The sequence below is a fragment of the Phaenicophaeus curvirostris genome, chromosome 13, assembly GCF_032191515.1.
Source record: "Phaenicophaeus curvirostris isolate KB17595 chromosome 13, BPBGC_Pcur_1.0, whole genome shotgun sequence".
NCBI classification, from domain to species: domain Eukaryota; kingdom Metazoa; phylum Chordata; class Aves; order Cuculiformes; family Cuculidae; genus Phaenicophaeus; species Phaenicophaeus curvirostris.
The window spans coordinates 8,776,596-8,794,186 of NC_091404.1; the positions used below are offsets into that span (position 1 = coordinate 8,776,596).

General features: G+C 42.9%; 2 protein-coding genes across 6 annotated transcripts in view; both read left to right on the forward strand.

The window, feature by feature from the left end:
- The window catches only part of RNF128 (ring finger protein 128), a 39,586-nt gene extending 29,601 nt beyond the window's left edge, over positions 1-9,985 (forward strand). For both annotated transcript variants that reach the window (XM_069867730.1, XM_069867732.1), the window contains exons 3-7: positions 4,230-4,301; positions 4,880-4,962; positions 6,952-7,048; positions 7,881-8,049; positions 8,558-9,985. In XM_069867730.1, coding sequence (XP_069723831.1) covers positions 4,230-4,301; positions 4,880-4,962; positions 6,952-7,048; positions 7,881-8,049; positions 8,558-8,676 — 540 coding nt within the window. In that variant the 3' untranslated portion in view covers positions 8,677-9,985. The remainder of the gene's footprint in view (positions 1-4,229; positions 4,302-4,879; positions 4,963-6,951; positions 7,049-7,880; positions 8,050-8,557) is intronic.
- Positions 9,986-15,797: 5,812 nt separating this feature from the next.
- TBC1D8B (TBC1 domain family member 8B) overlaps positions 15,798-17,591 on the forward strand; it is a 29,449-nt gene continuing 27,655 nt past the window's right edge. For 3 of the 4 annotated variants that reach the window (XR_011338388.1, XR_011338389.1, XM_069867729.1), the window contains exon 1: positions 15,798-15,978. Coding sequence is in view for 2 of the 4 variants with exons in the window: in XM_069867729.1 (XP_069723830.1) it covers positions 15,849-15,978 (130 nt within the window). In the remaining 2 variants the exon portion in view is untranslated. The remainder of the gene's footprint in view (positions 15,979-17,591) is intronic. The other variant, XM_069867728.1, reaches the window with a different exon arrangement.

Genomic DNA, 17,591 nt, shown 5'->3' on the forward strand with positions numbered 1-17,591 from the left:
TATGAATTCCCTCTTTCATTCCCTGCCATCCACCCTTGCATGAGAACTCTGTTTGATGCTAAACAAACCTGAGCAGGAAAAAGTGGGCATCCTAGAGCCTGGTCTGCAAAAGACACTTGTTTATCAAATCACGTGAAATTCTTTTCCTTTGAAAGTATTTAACGCAGCAGTTGTGGAAGTCCAGCTCTATTGTGAGCTAGTAGGCTTTCAACAAGCTACAAATGTTATCAATGCCTCAGTGGTAGATGATACTGGGAAAATCCAGTCTACTTGGCTCGCACCTTCACAAACTGTTTCTATCTTGGGCTTTGTATGCATGAGGAGTTTACTGTAGATTGAAAAATAACATTGATAAATGACATACTTGTTCCACGTGATTTCAGCTGAACTGAAATTAAGGAGCTTTAAAATGTGCTTTATAAAGTATAAGAATAGAAGAAAGCTTCCCTGCTGTCAGGGAGTAAAAATGTACTGTTTTGTAAAAGTGAAACTCAAGACAATCCAGAATTGTTTTCAATTGTTTTAATACCATGACCATCTAAAACCTGACCTCACAATTATTAGATAAGCGAAGAATAACAAGAAAATTATTTTTAGTGAAGGTGAACTATTAAGAAGTGATGCTACAGTGTTCCCTCTTAGCCAGCTAATTGGATTCTCAGTGTATATCCAAAGTTTGAGGCTTTAACTGCTTTTGCTCCATGAAACGCTGCATATTAGTCAAACAACTTATCAGCTTGCATGCTGCATGGGGAGCTTTCCTACCATCATTCATCTCTTTGGCAACTTGGGTTTCCTGGTCTTCAGTCTGTTGCTTGGTGGAGTGAAGGGGTGTGATTTATCTCCTTTATTGCACAGCAAAAGCTTCTTGAAAGCAAGAGGCTGGCTAGGTGAGCGTTTCGTTCATACACGGAACTAGCAATAACCCCTGCTTGAATTGGATGGGTTCCAATTATTACCATATTGGCAATATGTTTTTCCCTTTCTTTTGGCTTGAGAAAAATCTTAATACTTCAATGCTTTCTTAAGCAATCTCTTGTTTTATAGACGGTCAGGCTATTGAGTACTTTCAAATTCACAATTTTCTAATACAGCTTCTGTGTGGTATATGATATGATTACTGTCTTCTTCTGGTAAAGACACTTTTTCTGGATGGCTTGGTCACATAAAACCCAGGTTTTAAACGTGTTTTCCTCTCTAGACTTTTCTTGAAGGCAGCAGTTCTCTCTCACTCAGCTTGAGCAGGCATTGTGTACAAGTCAGTAATGTAAAACTGTGCAACTTTAAAAAGTTGAGTGACTACTGAGAAGAGCCAGTCATGTTGTCTTGTGGTCCAAGCAAAAAAAGGTGTCCTAATTGTGAGTTAAAGAGCAGCGGCTTTTTCCTCATGAGCCAGCTATCTAAACAGGTCACAACATGCAAGTTCTTACCTGAATGCATATTTTCTTGAGCTTGAATTTCTCTTACACTGTGAGGTCTGTGAGCAGGAAGGTGGGAAAACATGGCAAGTGTGGTAGGTGGCTCGCTACCTTTCTAGTTAGCAGAGTACTGGCAAATTCAGTTCCTCAATATATTAACCTTTCTTAATAATGCAAAATGGCCAGTGATGTTCCCTGTGGCCCAATTTCTAATTTAAGCTAGTCTTCACTTTCATTTATTTTATAAAGATTAGAAGTAGCAGCTGAGAAATGACCTACTTAATGGCTTTGGAGGAAGGGAGTTGCTAAACTTCCTGCAGTTCATAACTGTTTTCATGGCAGTCGCTACCTGTAAGCTAAGGAGTTCATCCCCACAGGAGAAACACAGGAATTCCTGAACACTTTAGAGTTTGCCAGTCTGCATTGCCATGACTGTGCTTGTGGGGTGACAGGAAGGCACCCATATGCAGAAATATTCGGAGATAAAATCAGAAGCATTGAACTAAGGGAACATGGGGACTGAGCAACAGCAAACCTAGTTTTTTCATTTAGGTACTTCTCTACTTCAAAATGCCAGAGCCTGAATTGGAGCTGGGACCTGACAGGTTTTGTAAATTTTTTTTTTTTTTTCCTGCTCAGCTTGGTCAGCAATCTTGCATAGAGTTGCTGGGTTGGGGTTTTAGTCTTTTAATATCAATAACATTTAATGTTTGCTTGAAAAACTTGGCATCACAAAATGCTTTGACATTCCAGGCTCGAGTATCCTGGTTCTCCTCGTAGGCTATTCAATAAAAAGCTTCCTCTTGTGACCTTTCTCCATACCCCCTGGAGGGATGTTCTACGGTACTTATCAAATTCAGCGTTAAAGGTGACTTTGCCATTGGCGCTTTTCATGAAGAACAATTAAATTTGTGCTCAGGCAAAACTTAAAATATTGTTTCAGTAAATTATTAACAATACAGCCAGTTGGATCCTGTCTACTGTGCTTGGCCTGGCATTAGATGTGTGGATTAGATACTGTATGAGGGAGTACATTCCTCGAAAGTTTAATTTTCAATTAATAACAAGTAGCAGTGACAGACGGTTCTGCCTGCATATGGGGAGTACTAAGATTGCTGCATTCGTGCTCTGTTGTTGCTGAAACATTTTTTGGGCCTCCGTGTTACAGAGATAGAGATGTGGCTACTTCTCTGTGACTTCAGCCTGAAACACTAGCAAGGAGAGCCTCATTCTGAAGTTAACCTTAAGTGACATACAGAAACAGATCTTGATGTTTTCAGCAGAACTTTACAAACTTCAAAGAAAACTTGGCTAGTTCTTCCTAGAAGAGAAAATTCCCTGAAAAATTGTTTGCATCCTTCACCTTTGGATTCTATGTCTCTTCTGTGATAGTTGTTAATAGTTATCAACTATTAAACCCCTAAAAGTATGCACATTAATACTGTATATCTTAGGACCCCAACACAACACTAATATAAAGATAGATAATTTTGCACCAAAACTGTTTGATGGGGTCCCAGCGGACCATATAAATCAACTGTTTTGCTTCAGCCCAGCAAATCTTATGTAAACTTCAATTACCAATTCTTGCTGAGTTTCTTAGGTGCCAGCAGCCCTCCATCCGCTTTTTCTTCCTGTACTTCTGCCACCAACACTGCTCCTTCACCCCAGGAAAGATTTTTGTAACTGAACTGAAGTGCGTGAAGAGAGGTAATGCTGGAAAGCTGATACTCCGGGGTTCTTGCACTGAGCAGCTGAATCAGGAGAAATATTTTTTAGTTAGCTGCAAAACTTCAATCTCATCTGTCCCGAAGATAAGAGCTATGTGGGGACATCTCTGCTGGAGCTGCCTGATACATTTCTGTGCCCAGAGGCACTAAGTGCACTGGGGAGGGAAAGGACAGTCATGTTCTTCATGTTGGTGAAACAGCATCAACCTGTGACCTTTAAACAGTGAGTTGGCTCCTGTGCTAATTAAATGCTTTGCAGTGACAGCTGGACAGCAACAGTTGCCAGGCAAGCTGCCCTTCTGCTGTCTGCCCCTCTGCCCTGCTTATCCTTACAGCAGCAAGCAAATTACTGCATGAAGGGGAACACTTCTTCCACTGCTTTTATTACAGCTGCCCTGTAATCAACCTGGGGCTAGTAATTTTTGTTTCACACCTTGTGTCACAGGGAGGGGGAGAAATAGCTCTGAGCCTTTTTTCTTTTTTTCTTTTTTTTTTTTTTTCCTCCTTTTGTGCATGATGAGATAAAAATGTGTTCTTCCTCTTGACAGGAGTGGTCAGTGCTAGGATGCTCTTGGGCTGTTGTGGCAGAGGACGAGTTCAGGGTGTGTTGATGGTAGCTGAGCTGATGGGTAAAGAATCTTGCCTTTCGTCAGGAGTTTGTGCCAGGAAGTTGTCAAAGTGGGAAGTTAAAATTATTGACTGTTGGACTCAATGTTCGATCTTCTGTACCAAGTCAATTTGAAGGCTTCTGTTTCTTTCTAATCTGATCTAGGCATTATCTTAAATCTCCTCAAAGGAGAAACCTTTGAGATTCCTGTGCTTTGTGAATAGGTTGGGTAAAAACAAAAGAAAATGCAAATGCCTTGTTGGCGTGTCATCCAGAGTCAATAACCACATCAGTATGTCCTGAAATTCTGTTTCACGTTATCTCTAAACGGCATGGTTATGCTTACTTTGCTTGTTTTCATAACATCTGGGTTACAAAACTGGTGCCTGCTTGCAATAGGCTTGTTAGTAAGAATTAGTAACCACCACTTAAAGAGAAAAATGACTGTTCAACCACGACTGCTTTCTGTTACAGCGACAACTAAAGGCCAGGGCTAAGAAGGCCATTGAACAGCTACAGCTGCGCACCTTGAAGCAAGGGGACAAGGTATGACTGATCCTATAATCTCCCGAGTGTTACTGCTTTGCACAGAATCCAAAGAGTCGTCCTTAGCAGAAGTCCCTCCGAGCCCGTAACTGTCTCTTGCGGAGATGGTTCTTCATTGAGACCAGATCCTTTTCCAGGGTGTGAGACTTCCCAATTTGCACATTCTTATAAATCAGATTATTTTTTTAGCTGCTTGCTTGTAGCCTTGCTGAGGTGAGATTCTAATTTGCCAGCATGGCTACCAAATGGCAACCTCGTATATCTAATCAGCTTCTTTGGCAATTATTTTGGTAACTAAAACTGGAGCTGTTGGCTTCTTAATCACTACAGTAGTGCCTCAAATAATCCAGTGATTACTTGCAGCTGGATTTCTAATAAACCCTGGGATTAAACTTGCAATGCTTCTGTTAAAGTGTCAGCTTGATTCAGTAATCCACACAGTGCATTTATACAAGATGATATATGGGAACTATCTTAGATTACTTTAGGTAGACCTTTTTGTCTGCAGTACATCTTGCTGTAGTTCAAAGGAAGCTTTCACAGTCTGCTAACACTTTAAATTCATTTCACCACTTTAGGAAACTGGTCCTGATGGAGATTGCTGTGTTGTGTGCATTGAGCCATACAAGCCAAATGAAGTAGTCCGTATTCTGACTTGCAAGTAAGTTATCTTCCCAACTGCTCCATAATCCAATCTCTGGAAGTTTATGCACATCATCTAAATAGAGATCAAAATAGGGCTATAGCAGTTTATTTTTCTAGATTTCTCTACTGTTGTATCTCATTACTGGCTTCTGTGGAAGCCCAGTATTGTAGCACCAATACTTGTAATTTGGTTACTCCTAAGATGATCAATAAAGACTTTTCAGGGCTTAAGGAAACTTATTCTGAGACGCTTCCCCCTGTGACTGCTGAATGGGACTGCTCTGGCAAAGCTTCTAAAATCAGAGGACTGCCATATGAACTGTAAAAATTTGTATAGGAAAGGGTTTTCTAACCCTTGGGGAGGGTTGCAAAAAAGCACTTGGAAAAACTTTTATGTAGGAAAATCAAGTTCTGAAGAATGGAAAAATCTGTAGCTGCGATTGTGTGCTGAGCAGTGTTGCTTGTCAAGCACTACCAAATCCAAGCTGGGGTTAGCTTTGCACAGGGTTACAGTTTTATCAAAGCTTTCTCTGCTCCCAAGCAATAGACTTCTGAGCTGTTTGTTTTGATATTCAGAAGTTGGCCTGTTAAGGTGTTATCAACAAGCTTCCTTGACCTAATGCTCAGTAGTTTAGAAAAAAAAACCCCAAACCTGAATAAGCTTTTAGGCACATGTATTAATGATTATTCAGTTGTCTTGTCAGATTTCTGCTAGAAGGTAGTCCTGTTCAGTAATGAATTACATCCCATGAATACAGAAGAATTCAGGCAGGCTCTAGATAGTTTTAGCTGATAGGAGACCTGACTTATTATTTCTCTATAAACCCTGCTAATCTTCATATCAGCTTGCAAGCAAAGAATGACTTATTGGGGTAAGAGGGGAGTAATATCTTTTGAATATATTCTTTATACACAAATTTGCTGCATTGTTTTGCTCTGACACAGCTTTTACGGACATTTATGATGTTTTGTTCCTCTTTGGCCCAACAGTTGCTCTCAAACACTACCTTAAGATGACTGCATTTACTAGTAGTCTGCATTTACTGCATTTACTAGTAGTCTGCACCAGTGGTGATCTCTGCCAGTATCAACGATATTAAATTCTCTCTCACATGAGTTATAAATTGGTATTTACCACAAGAACATACTTGATGGTGTTGGTTGACCTCAATACTGAGACCCTACTTATTGAAAGCTTTTAACAATATCCGTGAAAGAAAGAAGCAGTTGATTACCCCTGTGAATCACATAAGTTGTATCTAAGTATCTGGGGTGTGTGTATTTGCAGAAGGCATTCTTGTCCTGATAGTCAGACTGAAGGCATTTATAGCAGTAAATGTACACAAGGCCAGTGTTAAGTCCAAGTACTTAAAATAGTCATGCATCAAGGAATTTTCAGATTGTACTCTAGACATCACATTGGTGCAGCTGGAAGGGAGGTGCTGGTTACGTGGGCTGAATCAGAGAATCTTGGTATAGTATTGAGGCATAGGATACTGAGCACTGGATATGGTGATCTCTGCACTTGACTCACAATGGAGTTCTGATTAGTATTGAGCAGTGCCTGTCTGTCTTGCTGTTTCTATTCAGGCTGAGGGAACAGGCAGATTAGAGGGTATCAAATAGTCCTCTTAAATCTGTGGCCTAATTCAGATCCATTGTGGATTTGAGTGTCCTCATAGAAGAACACATTTGCATCTATAATGGGTGAACTATATTTAATTCCTTGAGTACATAGCCTGCCAAATATCCACTTGGAATACACAGTGACTGCATAGACAGAGCAGATGTGTGGGAATATAGTTTATCTTGAGGATGTAACTCTGAGATGACTTTTTCTACGTAGTTTTAACAGAAACAAGTGCCATCTAGTCATCTGCATGACAGAAGCTAATCTTAAAGCTAAGGCTGAGATTCTTGCTGTTTCTAAATGGGCCTTCATAACTGCCACGTAAATGGTTTTCCTGGTGTGAAACTTAACTTGTTGGTTACCTTCTTCCACCAGCCATCTCTTCCACAAGAACTGTATTGACCCCTGGCTTCTGGAACACAGGACATGCCCAATGTGCAAATGTGACATACTCAAAGCTTTGGGCATTGAGGTAAGCTCGTAGTCTCTTAGTGGTAAATACCATTAGAAGTATTACACTAGTGTAGTAACCACGTATGAACTATTATCATCTGCGCTCTGGAGGCAGTGTGAAATAAATACAGGCATTGCCATGTCAGTGGCAAGACACTGTAGGGCTGACTGCCGTGTCCCCTTTATTGGAGCCTACAGCTGACCCGATCTGAGTTGTTGTCATCTGAAGCCTTGTGCATAAGGTCAACCAAAACTGATTGTGATGGATGACTGAAGAATTGCTCTTAGCCCTTGTGCTTGCAGGTAAAGGTGTTTCTCAAAGCCTTGGGCAGGCTTTGACAACTCATGCTTCCCCTGAAACCAGCCCCTATTCAGTTACGAAGTACCTGAAGTCCTTGAAAAGGGAATGTGTTGGCATGTATAGCTTTCCTGGAGCAACGTGACTTCCTGGATACGTAAGGAATATCTCACGTGTTCTGCTACTGCTTGTTGTGGCAGGTGCCAGGGGAAGATGCTGTTGCCAAAGCTGGACACTGCCTGGACCAGCTGAAATGTATGCTGGTTTGCCTGTGGGAGGGAGATGTGCACTGAGTGGAAGGAGAATCTGTTCCCCTGGTACTGGGCAGTAAAAGTGAAGAGGTGGCTGAAACTGCATTTGAGCTTCCCACTCAGGCAATAACTGCTTTTTACCTGTGATGCTGAAGGCTAATGGCTTTTTTCCATTCAATTGTTATTTTTTCATGTCTAGGAGTTTTCATGTGTAGTATCCAGTCTGTGCAGGCATTGGTCTCCTGGAAAGATGCAGCCTCCTATGAAGTGGTAACTTAACTGTTTTCTCTTCCTTCACAAAGGCGGATGTAGAAGAAGGGGCTGAGTCTGTGCAAGCCACAGTATCCAGTGGGAGACCAAGTGCCTCTACAGTTAATGAAGAGGATAATCATAGTGAAACTGCATCATCTGGATATGCTTCTGTACAAGGAGCAGATGAATCTGTTCTGGAGGAACATGCACCATCAGAAAGTGAGTCTGTTTTATCTGTCTTGCTAGATTGCATTGCACTTTGCTTTATGCTGTGAATTGGAGGGGAGGCTGCCTAAGGTAATACCTTGCAGTGCTTGAATACCTTGTTTTTTCAGGGTATTCTTAATCTTCCCTTTTGTTTGCACTTGGCTCTGACACTGGGTCTTTGCTCTGAACCGAAACAACCTAAATGTGACTTAAAAATTGGAGACTAGGAAGACAGTAGTTGAAATGAGAGGCTTACTACTTAAAGGCCACAGAGATTTTTTCGAAGATGTTCCTCATCTTGTTTATCTCTTTGGAGATTCCGTTTTGGACGAGCAAGTTTGCTTTGCCACAGATCTGTCTGCTTTTAGCAGTTAATTACTTAAAGTAAACTTCTGTAGAGTCAGTCCTGTTCTAGCTTAGATGGTGCAAGGCTTGTGGAAGTAAGTGTGGTTTGCTTTAAAATAGTAAAACTTGCTTATGACACTTCTTAACTATCTTTTCTTGATTTTGTTCTGGACAGGTGACAACATGCATCTTGTAAACAATGAATCCCAGCCCTCCACCGTGAATGTCCTTCCACATGTTGACAACCCGAGTTTTGAGGCAGACGAAACACAAGTTCGTGAAGTCAGGTCCTAAGAACATGCCCAGCAACATGGTGTGAGCCTTCTCCAGGGAGCTGCCTACTGCCATCACGTGTATACCAAACATCGCAAGACTGTATTGGAGAAATACTGCCTTGGCAATGCTGAGATCAAGTAGACTTGTTCAGCTCATAACTGTATGGTCTGCCATTCTTGAAACTGTCTCCCATGTGGAATTTAGTTTTAGTGCTCTTCAGATGGAGGTGTCTTAAATATAAAGAGAAACACCAGATTTTAACACTAAAACAAAAGTTCCATCTTCAGCAAAGCATCTCTTCAGTGTTCAAGTAATTTAAATAAGGAAAAGATTCTTTATCATAGCTGTCTGTACCAGGGATTATTTTGACTTGGCTTTTTTGTTGTTTATTGGTTTAATTCAAGAGGATTTTCATTGTAAACAAACTAATTTTGATCTGGTCTAATACTTATAATACTTATATACCAGACACAGTTTGCTTTAAAGCAACACTGTATTAAATATTTCAGTGCACTAATTTGATAGGAGAAAGTACAAACTAAGGCCTGTCAAACTGGATTTTGCCCACAGTGTCTTTGGTTATCTAGTAAACTGATTGAGTCTCTTTCTCTCTCAGCTCCAACCCACCAGCCACTCATTCCTGAAGGGAAAAGAGAGCGCCTCACGCTGACAGGCCAAATCTTACTTGTACAATATACTATAAAGGGTACAGGAACTTTTCAACCTGTTGGTATTCTGGCAGTCTGAAACATCCTCCATGATTTTTGGAGTTACAGCCATCTATAGCACCAGCAATATGCCAGAATCCTGGCTTTATGAGAGTCTGGGATGACTTCAGGAAGACTGAACTAAAGATGAAAAAAAATACTTCCCAAAGGTTCTGCTGTGTTTTGTTCTGAAAATGATCCAGCCCTGAAAATGCTGGGCTGTTACTGTGCATTGTCTTGCCTGTGTGCTAAAGCTGCGGGGAGAGCTGACATCCTGTAAACGTTACAGGTGACTGGAGAAGGTGTCTGCCATCAGTGGGGAGTGGAACTGCGGTCACGGAGGAACACTGGATGCCTTGATAGTTAAGTGTAGGACCTTGCCCACTCAAGGTATCTGAGGACATCTTACAGATGCACTTTATTTTTTTTATCTCTGTATCTATGGCTTATTTCTAATGCTAACAGAACTTTGTCTTAAAGCCCGCAATAAAGTACTGTTGAATCTGGAGGGGAAAAGCAATGCATTTTCTTAGCTATAGTAGAATTAAAAATGTTGTAAATATTTCTTGATTTGTATTGAATTTGAATATGCAAATGTAAATAAAACTATATTTTGATGACACTGACTGACAGGAGATGTTGATTACCAGCTGTTATATGGAAACAGAAGCTGAATTTGCTCTATCCCACAAGCCATTCGGTTTTCTGCCAAAAAGCAGCAGTGCTTGCTCAAACTAATTGGAATAAGGACTGCTAATTATGTGCAGGGTACTACTGTCCCATGGGGTTAAATTGTGTTGAGAGTCTCAAACCTCTGCTCTACATAAGAGAAAAACTAAGCAGCTTGGGGTGTGTTCAGTGAACTGCTTGATATACCTCTGAATTGCTGTAGGCATCTTCGGCATGAGCCGGTCTTATGTGAACTCTTCAGATCAGATAGCTTGTATCTCGCTGTCCTCTGTCAGGTTGCTCAGCATCCCTCACTTGTTGAAGTGTTTCTGCTTGCTTTGTAACACAAAGCATTTTAAAAATGATTAAATTCCCTTTGTTCTCTACTTTACTATTAGGTGTAGTAAAAACTTGACACTCCCCTGGCCAGTTTGTGCTTATTTTTTGCTCAGCTTCAAGTCTGGGCTAGGAAGCAGTTGTTGGTTATGGGTTTGAACTGCAAAGCTGAGTGTAACTGGACTTCACTCTGGAGCTGTATTTGTCTGTGAATAACTTTCTATTCTACATCTGAAGTGCAGAGAAGAGAAATGAACAGACGCACAGAAAATACCCAGCTCCTGAACTTTCTCATGAAATCATTAGCAAGTCTTCTGTGTCTGAAAGAACAAGATTTGACCTTCAAAGAAGGTGGAAATTTGAATCAATTCAATACATTGAAAGGAGCTTTGGTGTATTTTTTGTTGTTATTATTCTAACCTATGCTTTTGTGTTGCTTTGTTTATAGGACTTAAGCCTTGTTATTTACTGTCTTTTAAGAGCAATAAAGCTGCCTTTTTCCCAGCGCTGATAATTCAAAGGGTGAGGTGGATGCATAGAATTTCTCAGGAAATGCACTAGTGCAGAGTCTGAGGGATGGAGCAGTTCATGTCAGTAAACTCTCACTGCTGTAAGATCAGACAATGTATGTGTTCTGTAAAGGTGTGAACTTGCTTGGAGCTCAAGGCACTTAGTCATTTTCAGGAAGATTTTTAAGATTCAACTGCTAAAAGAATAAAAGCAGCATTTGCACCTGAATAGCATTTGAGCTACTGCTAGGCAAAAGAATTTAATGCTTCTCTGGCTTTGCAGCTAAACTTGTGGGTCTGCCATGGTTTTTTGTGTGTGCAGATTTATTTGTAAATATTAGCTATGCAAACGGTTTTGTTTAAAAATGAAAGCGTACAAATTTCATACACACAATTGGTGACACTGAGGTTGGGACTGTTGCTGCCCGACTCTCACTTTATTTTTGAGTTTCCATGGATAGCAGCTGTCTTTAGCTGACCCTGCTGAGTACTGTGCAGCAGATTTTATAAATATTTTTGTCTGGTGATGCAGTAGGCTTGAATGGCTCCATGTTACATATGCAGATGTATATGCACTATGGCATGATAGACTCTTGCCTCTGAGCAGGAGGCAAAGAGGAATGTACCTGGGGACAGGGTTCTTCCTGAAAGGCAATGCAAGCTTGCTGTTATAGTGCATATACAGCAAAACCCAGAAGTATTGCACAAGCGTTTGCATGGAAGATGCTGCAAACTATGTCCCCCAGGCAGTAACGATTCCTAGAACATTTGCCTCAACTCTTAATATTCCTGTTGACTCATGCAGATGTCAATTATTCTGCCCCCAAAGAGAAAGCAGAACAGGCTCCAGCATCCTCTCCAAGTGTTTACTTACTGCTGACAGGAATCTCTCCCCCAGGAAATCTCTGATGTAGACACTTCACTCAAATGCTTGGATGCTGTCAAAGGTGGCTGGGAAAGACTTTTTGTTCTGCAGAAGAGGAAGCCTTGTCACCTGGCGCTGGATTGTTGTGCTTTCTTGTAAACAAGACTTACAGCAGTGGGATTTTATTTTAAATCCCAGACTAAAATTTTAGAACTTTCTGAGGAAAATGTTCAGGTGTCCCTGTAGACACGTAGTTATAGCTGAGATTTTTGCTTAAGGGAAAAGCAGGACTTGTGATGAAGGACTGCAAACATGTAAAAGCAGTTTGGGTCAAAAGAGCAGTTGGACTCTTCCCATAAAATGGAGAGACTTAGTCCATCTCAGTCTCTAAATGACCTAGAAGCGGGATAGAATAAACAAACACATCTACCTTACCTGTGTGATTTAATGTAATTTCATTCTGAATTTAACAGCAGGTAGCCCTGCCTTTCCACACAGGTTTAGACTGATGTTTTCCCTGTGCAGATTTGAATAGAATCCACTCCCGCAGGGGTGGTAATGACTGGCATTTTGGAATAGATGAAAAAAAAAATTTCTACTGGCTTTGGCAATTTAATTTTGGCTCTAAGGGAAAATGGAAACTGAATTGCAATGTTCATCCACTGTGAGTTAACTATATTATAATTCTCTGCATTGGTTGTTCAATTGCTGGTTGCACAAAGTGAAGCCAAGATTTATTTAGATAGCTATTTATCTATTTATATAGCTATTCATTTATATGATCTTGGCGATGGTTACTAGAGGGAAGTAATTTACCATTTCTAGGAGGTCTTTAATACAGTGAAAGAAAAAATCTGTGGCACTAAATGGATTTCTGCTGCTGTAGAATGCATTGATTAGACTGTAGAATGATTGATTATACTGTAGAATGATTGTGCACTGATTAAGGAAGAACTTAAGTGTCTATAAATAACTTCCTCCAAGCTAATAGGAGGGCACTCTTTGCATCTTAAGAGTATTTGGTTAAGAATCCAGTGCCTGAGGGAACTGGAAAAAACAGAAAGACATTCAAGACCTTGAACCAGGGGAGAAGAAAACAAAGCAGACATTTTCTAAGCAGTAGCATTTTACTGTTGAATTTTTATCCAGTTAACGGAGTTTGAATCTTACATAAGAATGCAATCGTGTCCTAATGTGCAGCATGAGTGAGATGTCAAAAGCCAAGCTCTGGGGTGGAGATGCCAAGGGCATCTCTCCTTACAATTAGCATCAGAATTAGAAGACTTGTGTTAGACCCTTAGGAGTTATTTCCTACCCAAGGGATGGCTAATTGGGGAAAATTAAATGATAAATACTCTCTCTGGGAATACTCTTAGAAGAGTAACATCCATGCAGGAATCATTCCATCAGTTCAGCTGGTAATCTCCAGGAACCTGCTAATGTCTGTTACTCTCAGTCGCTTCAAGTGAGGAGATTGAAGAAACTGCCTCATGAAGAGCCATGTGCTAGTGTATCTAGGAGTCACTTGCCTTGTCTCATTAATGTTTTATCTGTGCTAGTTACCACATGCTGGCTAATGACTTTTAATTCATTTTTCCTTTCTAATAAAAGTAAAGCACCAGAAACTTGTTGCTTCCTACTCTGCTATGAAAACAGGTAAACAGAACAGTAGTATTAGTTAAATCTGTTCAGTCCCGAAGGTAAAACATTTTAATACTACAGCTTCTATAGCTATGGTGCAATCAGTGACTGGAAGAAAAGGAAAACAAGTCTCATATTGGTGCAATTCATCCAGATTTGAAGCCTTCTCATGAGTTAAAAGTGATTGCTCACTTGGTTCTGCTTTCACCCTTGTGCCTTTGTGTAGGTGGTTCCTTATGCAGCTGCAACTGGATGGGAGAGTCTTGCTGTGCCTGTGCTCGCAAACAGACCAGTGCTGGCAGAAGCATTTCTGCTAGTGAAGTACATTTGGGACTGTTGAAAGGGATGAAAGTAAGACAAGATAAAGCGAAAGTGTCAAGTTTGCAACTTACAGTTAGTGCATGATTTTTTTTTAGAAAGAGCTCAAAGTAGAGGCTGAGTTAAAATAACTGTGTGCTGAATTTTGCATATGATACACAATCAATAAAGCAATCTTATGGAAAAATCTTAGGAAGGTCAGTGATGCTGGAAAGAGAGTGCTAAGGGAAGGATCTGAAAGGACAGCAAGCTGCAGAGAATTTTCTGGGAGATGGGAATGTCCTACTTGCTCCATTGTACCGAACGACAGATTTGTGTCAGCACAGGAGTAAAGACCAGCAGCAAAACTTGCATGGAGGTGAGGACCTGGAGGTGTGACCTGGAGCAGAGCAGGCAGTGGGGCTTCCAGTCCTGGAAGATTTTTGTTTGTGTTTTTGCTCAGCACTAAAAGATACTGTTTCAGAGCAGTGTGCTATCAAACATAAGGCCTCCGGGAGAGATTTGGGGCTGTTTGGGATATAGTGAAGAGATTACAAAAGAAACAGTAAGAGCAGGGGCTCAGTAATGTGTGGACTGAGCAGCTGGGTGGCTGTGATCATGACTTCAAGGGGAGCTGGGAGTTACGCTGTGCTGACCAGTGCTCTTAGAAAACAACCCTCGAGGTCATCCCACAGCCTTGGAAAATCCTTGGCTGCCAGGTATGTATGGCAGAATAATTCTGGCACCTGATACTTTTTTGAAACCTGTCAATGACAGAACTGCTTTTTAAATCAGGAGACATCAACAGAAGATGGTAGTAAGAGCAGATATTCAAGTGCTGTCCCTATGAGTATGAAAGCCTCTGTTTCGTTCCTTAACAGGATGGTTTAGTATTTGATAGGAATGGTTGGACTCGATGATCCGATGGGTCTTTTCCAATCTGGTGATTCTATGATTCCAGTGCAGAACAATTGGTGAAGTCAGCCTGCAAAAAATCTGAAGAGCTAATCGTTGACAACATTAAGAAGTTGTGGATACCCCATCCTTGGAAGTGTTTAAGGCCGGGTTGGATGATGCTTTAAGGAACCTGATCCAGTGGAAGGTGGGAGTTGTAATTGGATGATCTTTACGGTCCCTTTCAAACCAAGCCACTCCATGATTCTATAAATGACAAAGGTCTTGCAGACAGATCATGAAAATACTGATACCACAAGTGAAGCTGCTGTTAAGGCACCCACAACGTCTTTTCCAAATTAGCACTGAATCATGTTGAGTGACAGAAGGAAGGAGGCAGACTGTCTTTTTATAACACGAAATGTAAATAGGCAACTTTGGCTGTATGTCTGCTTCTGCAGCTGGGGTGGCCTCTCCTCTCTCCCAGCGTGACCCGAGGCGGGCGAGGAGGGGTGCTCACTGCAGGGGGTGGCAGGTTTCTCACGGGTTTTCCTTTGCACCCCAGCCTCCTGCTGCCGTGTAAGGGTCAGTGCTGACAGGAAAACACATGTAAAAGCCAAAGCCTTGGTGATATCTGTCTTCATACTGAAAATGCTGCAAACAAAACTCTCTAGGGCTCGTTTTGGTGCTTTAGAAAGCGAGCATCCTCTCGGGGCTGGCGGTGATCCCCGTCACAGGAGCCGGGGCAGGAGGGATTTCCCCCTCACAGGCACAGGGAGAAAGCTTCCCAGAAACCTTATGCGTATTCTGTTGCTTTCCGAGGACTAATTTTAATGTTATGAGCTTGACAACAGTCAAAACCCTTGCCAATTCGACGCTGGCTCCAGCTCCGCCTGATATCGCGTTTGACGTCGGGACAGACCGCTAAGGGCAGTCGGCGGCTCCTCCCCCTCTACCAGCCCGCTGCCGCAAGGCCCGTCGGGAGTTGTAGTTCCAAAGCAGCGTTGCCGACCCCGCCAGCCCGCCGTGAGGACTACACCTCCCAGCATGCCTCGGGACAGCCCCTCCGCCCGCTCTCCTGCCCGGCGGGAGTTGTAGTTCCGACCCAGCGGCGCCGCGCCCGCCGTCCCGCCGCGGGGACTACAACTCCCGGCAGGCCGCGGGGCGGGGGGCGCGGCGGCGGCGCTTGGCAGCGGGGCTGTGTACGTGGGAGCGGGCGGCGCGGCGCGGGCATGGGCGGCGGCGGCGGGGACTGAGGGGGAGATCGGCGCGATGTGGCTGAAGCCCGAGGAGGTGCTGCTCAAAAATGCCCTCAAGCTGTGGGTGCAGGAGCGCTCCAACCAGTACTTCGTGCTGCAGCGGCGGCGGGGCTACGGCGAGGCGGGCGGCGGCGGGCTGGCAGGTACAGCGGGAGCTGTTTGCCGGGGCGGGACCCCCTCCTGAGGGGCAGGGAGGACGGGGGGAGCTGCTGGAAGGGGTTCAGAGGGGGCTACAAAGATGGTCCGAGGGCTGGAGCACCTCCTGTGCGAGGACAGGCTGAGGGAGCTGGGGCTGTTCAGCCTGGAGAAGAGAAGGCTCTGAGGAGAACTGATAGCGACCTTGCAGTGCCTGAAGAGGCTACAAGAAATCTGAGGAGGGGCTGTTCATAAAGGCTTGTGGTGACAGGACTAGGGGCAGTGGGTATGAACTGGAGAGGGGCAGGTTTAGACTAGACATAAGGAAGAATTTCTTCACCGTGAGAGTGATGAGACGCTGGCCCAGGTTGCCCGGGGAAGCTGTGGCTGCCCCATCCCTGGAGATGCTCAAGGCCAGGTTGGATGAGGCTTGGGCAGCCTGGTCCAGTGGGAGGTGTCCCTGCCCGTGGCAGGGGGGTTGCAACTAAATGATCTTTAAGGTCCCTTCCAACCCAGACTATTCTATGATTCTGTGACCTGCTCAGGCTTTGGAGCCCTTGACCTTCATGATGTTTCTTATATAGTTCATTCCACCCACCCCTCCCTCCTTTTTTTCCTTGCATAAAAGAGGCATTTCAAAGCACGTCCCACAGGGAGAAGATGTGGTGAAGTTTGTGGCACCTCCAGGTACCCCTGGTGCGAAAGAGCTCGGCCCTCCTGGGCTGTAGGTAGAGCTGAGGTCAGCCCAACCTGGCCCATGGTACTGGCTCGGCAGCTCCAGCAGACACCCTGTCAGAGTTAGATTTGCAGCTTGGTGGAGGAGACATCAGAAGAAGTGACAGATGGGTCTTGCTGTGACAGGATGCTCATTTCTAAATCCCTTTACCTGCATGCATCTGAGGGTATTAAATGAGATCCTGCTCAGGCATTTCTGATCCCTTATTTTAAAAACAAGCATTAGATTTGATGGCGCTTGTCAGGAGGGGTGGGCCAGGAAAGTGACAGGGCATTGACCAACATGTAATAAACTTTATCTCAAGAGAACCTCGAGGTATGGAACCAACTCTGTATTTTTAATAATGTCTGTTCATATCATTATTTACTGCAGGGACTCCAGCTGTTCAAAGTAGAACTGACTCCTTCATAGTCTGGTGTGCCACTGCCCCTGCCAAGGAGAAGGGCTGCAGGGAACCACAGTGAAGCTGTTCCTGTGTGGGATATGATTCTTGTGTGTTTTGCATGGTTGCATCTCTCTGTGATTTTTAGGGGCTCTCTAATTGTGTCATGATAAAGCAAGCTATATTAAACATGAGCCATAATTGTGTAGTTGAAACGTGTATATATTGTGCTGGATAAAAACACAAAGTCTAAACTTCTGGCTGGTGAATTTCAGATGTAGAAGTTGCCCTGTTAGCTGGAGGTGAGGTGTTCTTCATTGGCATCAGAACCACTAGCAGGAAGCAAGGAAAACGTAAAAAGAAAGCATCATAAAATCCCAAATTCTTTCCTAGTCTCATCATAATATTATAGATAAATAAATAATGTTTGGCTTTGGCTTGGAACCGAGGGTAATCTTTTTCAGCCTTGGAAGTCGTGTCATCAGGCTAGATGGGCCATTCTC